Source organism: Plectrocnemia conspersa, unplaced genomic scaffold (assembly GCF_051122295.1).
Source record: "Plectrocnemia conspersa isolate PC_06_02 unplaced genomic scaffold, ASM5112229v1 ptg000011l, whole genome shotgun sequence".
NCBI lineage: Eukaryota > Metazoa > Arthropoda > Insecta > Trichoptera > Polycentropodidae > Plectrocnemia > Plectrocnemia conspersa.
This window is the reverse complement of record NW_028277175.1, coordinates 29287251-29297541: the sequence shown is the minus strand read 5'-3', so window position 1 is coordinate 29297541 and position 10291 is coordinate 29287251. Positions and strand designations below refer to the sequence as shown.

Genomic DNA, 10291 nt, shown 5'->3' with positions numbered 1-10291 from the left:
GTGGGTTATTGCGCTTTAGCGACAAAAAATTTAAATTTTTAATTCTGAATTTGCGTACTCATGGTTGCCTTGAACTTAACCCAAACGAAACCCATTTCTTTGACCTAATACGAATATTACTTTTTAAATGAACTAGTATTGGCTAAAGATAAAATAATGTATTTTAATTAAATTTTTAATTTCTTCATTTTAATCTCAAAAACGTATTACTTTGTAACTTTGATTAAACTCGCAAATTTTGAACTTTTTCCATCAGTTATTAAGATGATGCTTATTATAAGATCAAAGTAATAAAAAATTCTTTCAGAAAATCAACTGCATTTTGCTTACATTAGTGTTTTTTTAAGATATGCAGGATCTCTTTTGGAAAAATTTGAGTTGTTTAACTTCTGTACGTAATTAAACTCTATCGACGTCCGAACGATCACCATATGTAAGGGCACGGTGAAGGTCCATACAGTGAGCCTCCACGAGGTTATCCGGAAGCAAGTCGATGTCGTACCGAAATCCCCACAAGTGTGAATGAAATTGATTGAAATGCTATTGCATAGACACATGGGTAATATTAGTCACATTTTTTGCGGTTTTTCAGAAATAAACTGCAATAAGTTTTCAGGAACTTTCATATTTATTATCTGACTTTGTATAGCGTTGCTTACAATATTTTCTTGAAACAATACTGTTAGTGAGACTACAAAATTGAAGTCTATCAGTCGGTGTGCTAAACACTATGCTTCATCCCAAATTATATCATTGGTTTCTGTAATCTTATACATTTTTTGAGGCGCTTTGTGAACCTCTTTGATTTGACGCAAAACCGACTTAGCGCTTATAATACGTCTCCCCTAGCAAATAGTATTAAATGGTCTTAATGTTAGGCTTGGTAGTGTTCTTCAAGATTTGCCTCTGCAAAACTTTCAAAATGTCCTTTTCATGATGATTTTAAAACGATCTTAAATTCTAAGAAGCAGGGCCGCCGAGAGAAAAATCGAACCCCAGTGATTATTCTTGCTGCTCCCCTCCCCCCTAAGCATTTAAATGACATCTAAAATATATTATTTAAACACTCACAGTTCGCACAATTGTGTGTTTTCTTGTATAAATCAAAATAAAAAGTTAAAAATATAAAAACAAGCCATTTCATACTTTTTTCACTGTTACCCATAAAGAATTGTAAAATTTCATAAATAAATAATATATATAAAGGAACGGAGATCCGGTACTCGGAAACTCAGACTCTGCAATAATATAATTTATATGTATCTCTATGTCGGTCTTCATCTTAGAATAAGCGCACATGATATAATCGAATGTTAGAACTTTACGGTTTTTATTTCTCTTTGAATATTTATTTTATTAATATAAGAATTAAAATTATATCGATCGATCGCTAGAACTTCAAATACAATTTCCCCAATTTTACTTAAAAAATTATTCGGGCCCCGGTTATTCACAACGACTGGACCCTCCCCCCTTCGTAGGACTTGCTAGGATGTATTATTTTACTTTAATCGAAATACTTTCTATGGCTATAAATCTAACACGGATTAACGTCCTCTCATAAAAAATATACAATAAGTGTAAGCTATATTCGTCTCATTTCTACGCTTGGAAAGACTTTTTTTATAAAAGGTTAATCGTTTAAGCTTGTTTTAGTGGTGATCACAGCGCTCTTTTGGCAACACATGTCATAAATTATTACAAAATATATTGTCATAATTGTCGAGAAGTCTTGTTAAATTTTTGTTATTATTGTTTGCAGTATAACATTTGTTAAATGTAGATAGAGTAAAATTTTACACATAAACAACCACGATTACCGATTTCACAGACGAGATTAAAGCTTAAAAGAACAAGAGTTAATATGAGAATTGATCATGGGCCTTTCAGATATTAGTAATCGTCTTATTCTAGTGATCAATCACACTGATTAATTAACCATGCACGTTTAAAACTATAAAGTTAAGCTTATAAACTGTTTTTTATAGCTAACAAAACAGACAATTTAAAACACAATACATTAAATTACACAACATCATTTCTCGAAAATATATCCAATATGTATTTAATGATTAAATACATATTGGATATATTTTCGAGAAATGATGTTGTGTAATTTTTAATATAATTTTATCAGTAATGCTTTTAGATGTCAGTGCAATTTGTATATTATCAAAAAATAATTAATCTACTACATAAGTAGTATTGTTCCATAAATTGTTCAATAGAAGAATCCTTATCTTTGTCGATTCTACATATTGTAACAAAACGTCTTTCACATAAAAATAAATTTTAGTCGTCGCTGCAAATTTTGTGAAACCGGTGACTCACTAACTTCCTTCAAAAATGTAATACGTTTGACGTTCTTTTAATATTCTAAATGCAGTTTCATTCAATGTATTCATATAAAATGCAACCGGTTTTATTATTTATTATTATTATTATTATTATTTATTATATTATTATTATTATTATTTGTCTTCTTTTAGCAAGTGTAAGTTTTTACCATTTTGCCCATGAGACCAGTGCCGCCTTTCACTTTGTTATAATCGACTATTACTTTTGTTATGCGTTTATCTTCTTCCACGATTGCATCGCTATCGTGCACTGTGAAGAGTAAAATAAATGTTTTTTTTTCTTTTTGTGGTACATATTTCTAAGGTAAAATTCTTACCAAAAAATGTAGAAAATTCTTTTCGAGAACGATTTTACTGATTTTCTTAAAAATAAATGTCTTATTTTTACGTAATGTTTCAATAATTGTCAGACCACAGCTTTTTAGATTCAGAGCCAATTGCTTCGAACTAAAATTTCATATGTTATATTTCTACTCATGCCGTGATATGTAGTGCATAATTTTATTACAATCTGTTCGCCGAGGTTGATAACACGGTGATTTACTTTTTCCCCCAAATATGGAATACCTTCTAACGCATATCCGGTTTGCGAATCGGTGATCCAGAATATTTCAATATCATATTTTTTGGTTGGACATTTTCCATTAAAACCAAACAATTGCTTATTTTCAGTGAGATTACACGAAAACATGAATAATTTCCCCAAACTATTATTTACTCGTTCCTACAAGTCTCTTATAGGTGCAAATTTATAAATGGCACGCGGTTTAAGTCTTGAATTTTTATCATGGAATCTAATAAATCGTCAAATTTCGTAGTATCTATTTTTGGACATAGTTGCTCGAAAAATAGGTTCGTATTTTTTGGTCCATAAGCGGTCAATACTTACATCTGAAGTTTCAAATAGCCCGCCATTAACAACATTCCAATAAATGCACTAATCTCAATATTATCGACTGGTTTCCACTAATTTTTGTATTGATTTTCTGTGTGCACTCTAATGGACTCTTTATTTGTTATTATTGATAAGAAATTATAGATAAAAAGTAAGCGAGAAGCGTCTACTGGATTCTCAATTTTTGTGCCAGGTGCTACAATTATTTTGTTGGTGGAACGTCTAATAATATTATGTGCAGGAGTCCTATCATAAGTTTGGGGAAGGCATACTGTGATTTTTTGATAGAGGTTAAGTGTTGTTGAAGAAATGCTTTCACAACCCCCCCCCCCCCCCCCACTTACATAAATCTTGATTATGGTCAAGGGACAACTGATCTGCGTACGGCCACTGCAGCTGGTAAAGAGAAGATGGCAGAGTTTTATAGGTTATTTAAAAATATATATTCGTTTGTGGAATAAAGAGATAATAGAAAGACTTTCTCACGGCAGTTGATTCTGATAATATATGTATATAGTCAGACAATAATGGACACGGCCGCTCCGGACGATAGAATGAGGTTAACTGTTATACTAATAAAAAACTGTAAGTATAAATTTATAACTAAATTTTTAAAATATTAAAAAGCGGGACTAATATATGTAACTCAAAAATAAAATACTTATGTTTTATTTATTATTTTTTTTTTTTTTTTAAAGTTAAACTTATATAATAAATAATTTAGAATTTTTAATTGCTATAAAAAATAGAAAAATAAATTTATTTGTTGTTTTTAAAAATAATATTTTATTTTCGTTGAATGAGTGCGTTTCTCATACGGCAACACCGTCGCTAACTGTCGTTTTAGCGAAGATGACGTTTCGTTAAGAAAATGTGTTTATTTGTTCTTCCAGGCTGATTTTCGCTGCAGCGTATAGTTTTTAATATGTATAATAAACGTTTAGTCAGGAAAACGCATTATGTTATTTTATTTTTTTGCAAATTTAATGTTTCAACTTTGACGTTTAGGGTTGCTATGATAAAAAAATTGTCAACCGAAGATGACGTCAGTGTTGACGGTGTAGGGGAAATTTGTAAACTTTCTAATTAAAAAAGTTGAAAAAAAATGTCAATTAAAAATTTTAACATTACCTTGGAACTCGAAATTAGACTTGTAAGCGTATTTCTGATGTTTCATTTCAATTTATTTTAGCGTTTGACGAAGTTTTAATTTGCAGGTTACGTGTCCTGGCGTATGGTTGTGCAAAGAAGGTCACGTGTCGCTCGTCGTCGAAGCCTTAGGAAGTAGGCACGTTACCCGAAAGTTGTTCCCTCGCTTCCCTTTGAAGTACCATGAAGTATTTTACTTTAAAGGAAACATATACAACGTCGACAACATGTTGGGACTTCAAAGAGGGTTAGGTAACTCAAATGTGCCCGCTGATTTAATTTTATTACGCTAGCTATTTAAGTTTTAACCACGTTTTACGTACAGATGATCAACGTGTTTGTTGCCAACTGGTCCAGTGGCCTCAGAATTGCGAAGACAAAGGCATAATTCTGGCGAAGTACGAGGGTTCGCTTGGAGATTTGCTGTATTACGAGAGTAACGTGTCCAATTTCGGTGTTGATCTTTTGATGGAAGCCTCCACGAGCTTTCCGGTAATTGAAAACGCCGCTCTTTGAACTAACTTAACAGTATAGCTTACCTACAATCTTTTTATTTTAAGGGTATTATATCACCAAAGATTGAAATTATAACTAAAATCAAAGTGGACGAGTTCAGCGACTGTAAATTTGACCGTTTGGATGGTTTTGCCAACGCAGAGAGTAGATTTAAGCCGGTGATGTATAATAAAACTCATCCGAAACGGCAAAGTGCAGTTTGCCATTCACAAAACTACCACCTGTGAGTATAATTTCAATTAAATTTATATAAATTATAAATATCGTTTATTAAAACTATTATTTTATTTAGTCGTGACGATCATCGGACAAGTATGGGAAATGTGTTAGGCTCACCTAATAAAACGTTAGTATATTTTGTAATGGTTATTTTAATTGACATTTGTATTGAAAACGAGATGCAAATTATTTATAATAATTCGTTTGGAAGGCATTTGTAGACCATAAAGTAAGAACAAATTATCTAACATTTTTTTGTAGAAAATGCGTTTTAGTATTTATTGGACTAAGTTTTGTTTAATTTTTAAACCAACTCACTCTCGTTACTCTAAAATAGCTATAATATGTAGCAACTGACACAAATATTATTTACTTTTAAAATTGCTTTTGTCAGCAAAATTACTTAGTACAAAAAAATATATTTCTGTTTTATGAATCTTGAAAAATCTCATTTTAATAAAAATATTTGAGGTTATGTTATGTATGTCTTTTTAAGAAAACAGTCACAATTAATATAGAAAAAAATAATTCAATCATCATTACCAATATTTAACTGTATTTTTGTTATATATTATTATAAAAATATGGGTTTAAATATTTTAATGTTCTTGCCTCCGAATCTTCAAATAATAGCGGAAAATATTTTTTTCCATTTCTCGCAAGAAGCAATCGCTTATGTTGTAGCAAAGTACTAAAATAGATTAAAAAAATTGTAGACAATATTAAATTTTTCTTTTAAGTTCTACATCTTATTTAAAATATCTTTTATATAAAAATAAGAAGAAATGTAAATGATTATTTATTGATATAAATCAACAAAAAAAATATAACAATAATTTATTATATTTAAAAATATTGTTTCAGATGTAGCAAAGATTCTGTATATAAACATTTGCGAAGAATAGATGATTCAAAGTCTTTACAAATGGATAATGAATACAGATGCGAACGACACGTTCTAACAAATTGTCAAATTTGCATGGAATATTATCAGTTGTTCAAAGACGTTCCTGCGACATTTCAATTGAAATGCAAATGTGCCAGCTCAGAATTGACATACGAAATTCCCAAAGAGTTGTCCGTGTCCAAAAAGTGCGAAGAACTTTCCGATAAATACGTGCGAGAAAAACTAAAGAGAGTTTTCAACGACGATCTGTATGATTCGAACAAATATAGTTTAAGGTAATGTTTTCATTTTATTAATATATATTGTTAAGATGTAAATACTGATTATAGAGCGTAAGATATTTAACCTTATGATTCAATACTGAAATATGTTTCTATTTTTTTGTTTTTCAAAGTGGAAACATTTTTTTAACAATATTTTTAAAGATTCCATGAAAACTAATATATCGGCTTTAGGATTTAATATGTGTTTAACAATATTATGACTTACAATAAGTGAGAATCGAATAATCGAATAATTCGAATAAACCGAATTTTGACCAATAGGAGAGTGCAAAAAACAATTATCTTTTCTTAGAACTCAAAAATCCACGTCAAAAGTAATAAAATCGTGCCATAGATATCCCCATCGTAGTGGAAACACTCAGTTATGTAGAGTTCATAATATTACTTTATATTAATATTACAAATTGAATGAGGAACATATAAACCGAATTTTGGTCAATAGGTGGGCGCAAAAAAATTGTTCCCTTCCCAGAAGTCAAAACCCACATCAAAAGCAATATAATCGTGCCGTCGTCATCACAATGGGAACCCTCATTACCGAGCATGACCACTGCGACGGCGCAGACACTATTTTATTGCTTTTGATGTGAATTTATGATTTCTGAGAAGGGATAATTGTTTTTGCGCCCACCTATTGACCAAAATTCGGTTTGAACATACTTTGACCAATACTATCTTATCAGTTCATAGCGTAATATCGAAGTGCAGACTAACTATAGAGCAATATGCGAGATGCGAAGTCCATCTGCACTTCTTCTTCCGCTTATTTTCGCTTGAGAGATGACTTAGTTGGTGATTTGGACTTGACTTAATAAAAGTTCTATTACTATAGTTATTTTTAGAACTCTCATATGGTTAGGTTTGGGTTTGAACAGAAAATTGACGTTTCACAATTAACAAATTGAGTTTCATATACATTTTAGAGCAGCATATTTGTGCCTGTCAGTTAAATTATGCTTTGATTAGTAGAAATATATATCTACTGGTTAAAATGTATTTTAACCAGTAGATATATATTTTAATTTAATTTAATTTTAGCGATTTAATTTAGAAGCACAATTATTATTTATGATGTTTTAAAAATACCTGGAAGTGGTTCTTAAGTGTGTTATGATATTGGTATTACAGGAGGCTGTTTTATCGACTCTACTGACAAAGAATGTTAAACGCATGGCATTTATGAATTTTATATGGCAAAAATTAAATTAAATTAAATATTAAATTAATAACTATAATAAATTTTGTTATTAAATCCATTTATTACTGTTATCAGATATTTCTGTTTTAATAAACATGTTGTTTTATGGTTTTATATGTTTTACAGTTTTAAATCCATTATGTGATTTATTATATATAATTAAATCATGTGTTTTAAAAATGGATTTAACTCACTTTCAAAAATAATGAATCGTTGAAAGCTTTATTTATACAATCGTTCGCGTGTGAAGTATTTTTTTAGTAAATTAATGTTAATTAGAACATCATGACGACCTCTACTTTTTTCTTTAGAATTTTTTAAAAAGAGAAACAGATTCTTAATTTTTTGAATGGCCCCTATCTTGAAATAAGATGGCGGATCAGGCTCATAAAAAAATATTTTTCTTAGTTTCATCCGATTATAGAACCATGGCAAAAAAGTTTTTTATTTTTTCAATTTCTATAATATAACATTTTGCCTTCTCTACCTTTTTCACTAACCTAAGTAACAATTTTTTTATTTTATAATGTTATAGCCGCCATTTTGAAACAAGATGGCAGATGACACTAGCTTTTGATAAATTCATTTATCAACATTTTTTGGTTTCCTAGGTAATATGATTGTTTTAAATTCCGCAATATTTATTGACGACTTCTCAACGGCGCCGTGTAGTGGGGATCGAGTTGTATGGGCTAGTACTTACCATTTCAGACGTGCCGGACGAATCCATCCGCCGCCGGCCGCACTCACTACAACTGTCCGGCGCCAGGTACCGGGTTGAGAGTGGTGGAAGTAAAACTCAAACATGAATCGGGCCGTTGACAGTAATCACTGTAATAAAATTGTGTTTATGGTATCTTGTAATAAAATTGTGTTTAGGCAATAGCGGAAGAAATAGACCTCGAAATTTCAACTATATTAATAGAATCTCTTTTAATTATCTTAGTAGAATATATACAAAAATAAAATCCTAATGCTTAATCCTAAACGACTGGCATCAGTTGACGGGATATAGGTCGGGTTGGGAAGAAACCGGCCACGTGTGAAGGGTTTGTAAACGGCGCCGGGTGAATTCATCTGGCACGTGTGAAACTACTATTTTCTAAACGAAGCTTATAAAGAAAAGGGTTCAAGGCTATTATGCAATTCTTGGTGTTCTGAAATAATGATTTCTAATAATTATTGTTAAGCCAAACCGTGGTCGTTTTGCAGATTTTTAAAGCTTACTCTTTTAAATTTAATATTTTGTATTAAAAAAACCTTATACTTGGAACTATATATTTTTTAAATGATTTTTATTGGATTTTATGTATATATATATATAATTTATAAATATTTTATTTAAAGCTCGTATAGAAAAGGGTTCATGGCTATTATACAATTCTTTGTGTTCTGAAATGATTTCTAATGGCTACTGTTAAGCCAAACCATTATCGTTTTGGAGATTTTAAAATTTATATTCTGTATTGTTAAAAAAACCTTATACTTACCATTACTCACTTGGAACTATGTATTTTTTAAATGATTTCTGATTTTTATTGGATTATATGTATATATAATATTTTATTTAAATCTCATTATACAACTTTTATACTTACATTATTAGAACAATCTATCTGTAGTATTTAACAATTGTTTTGTATCATTCCAGGAAGAGCAACGATCGATTCGATCATATCGATACGAGTTGTTTGAGGAAGAGGTACGAGTCTCTGAAGATTGATTGCTTGTGTAAAAATCGTGATTGCTATTGAGTCCGTTTTGTACGATTATGTGATTTATTAAGCGTGTATCATTTTATAAGATATTTATTTTTTATATTATAAATTTACTTCATATCAAATATAGTATTTAATTGGGTAGAAATAATAATAATAATAATAATAATAATAATGAAAAGATTGAGTAATGAGTTGGTTCCAAACTTCAAATGCAAGAAGTAGGCTGTTAAATAGTTTATTATGTAGTGAATTCACTCCATTATATATATTTGTATATATTATGTATACATGCAAATATATATATGTATATATATGTACATATGTATACATAAGTGTATTTGTTTTACAAATTGTAAATCGATTATCTAATTAAATACAAACAGAGTAGACCTGATTCAACGCATAATAATAATAAATGAATGAAACAAGCGTTAAACAATAACAAACAGTTTATTGATCGAGTCGTCTATTAGCAAAATCAAAGAAAAAAATAAGTCAAAAAACAGTAAACAGAGATATGTCTACAGGCTATCAAGCGCCACGGGAGCGTGGAATATTCCACCCGGCAACACTGAAAAATTAGGGACTCTCTAAACTCTATTTTGAGATACACAATTTTTCCATTTAAAACTTTTTTTTAAATAACGATTATTTCATTGTATTCGACTACCTAAAAAATAAAACAGCATAATACAGTTTGTCACACGCAAGAAATACTTTTTTTAATAATAAATTTATTAATTAACACTTTAGACTTGCTATGCAGTTATTACAGCTATCATTTTTTTTTGGTTATTATGTGATTAGTAATTTATATAAACTAGTTTTATTTGGTTTTCGTATTACCAGGTTGTTAAGTCGGTCTGGTAACGTTGTCGGAAATCAAACGTCACTAATACTCGCTATAGGGGAGATTTAATCATTATCATCATCATCATATCGTCAATACAGGTTGCAATTTTTACTATTTATCAAATAAACGTTCATACGCAAATATATATTTTATATATATACAACATATATAAACCTTAGAAATGCAACAGAA

At 30.0% G+C, this 10291-nt stretch overlaps 1 protein-coding gene across 2 annotated transcripts; it reads left to right on the top strand.

The window, feature by feature from the left end:
* The first annotated feature begins 4046 nt into the window (after positions 1–4046).
* LOC148230186 (uncharacterized) lies at positions 4047–9368 on the top strand. Of its 2 annotated transcripts, none has more exons than XM_088198714.1 (8): positions 4047–4179; positions 4261–4405; positions 4470–4653; positions 4727–4893; positions 4962–5140; positions 5210–5263; positions 6001–6318; positions 9177–9368. In XM_088198714.1, exons 2-8 carry the CDS (start codon positions 4358–4360, stop codon positions 9277–9279), a joined length of 1053 nt encoding a protein of 350 aa, XP_088054840.1. In that variant the 5' UTR covers positions 4047–4179; positions 4261–4357; the 3' UTR covers positions 9280–9368. The 2 variants fall into 2 exon arrangements, with proteins under 2 accessions (XP_088054840.1, XP_088054841.1); XM_088198715.1 differs by having other exon boundaries at positions 4083–4190.
* The last annotated feature ends 923 nt before the right edge of the window (positions 9369–10291 follow it).

Bases quoted from the DNA above. Each gene is read 5' to 3' on its own strand.
- LOC148230186 (XM_088198714.1), top strand. From the start codon at position 4,358: ATGTCAATTAAAAATTTTAACATTACCTTGGAACTCGAAATTAGACTT. The intron at 4,654-4,726 runs GTAACTCAAATG...TTTTACGTACAG, and splicing joins GGGACTTCAAAGAGGGTTAG to ATGATCAACGTGTTTGTTGC. The intron at 6,319-9,176 runs GTAATGTTTTCA...GTATCATTCCAG, and splicing joins TCGAACAAATATAGTTTAAG to GAAGAGCAACGATCGATTCG.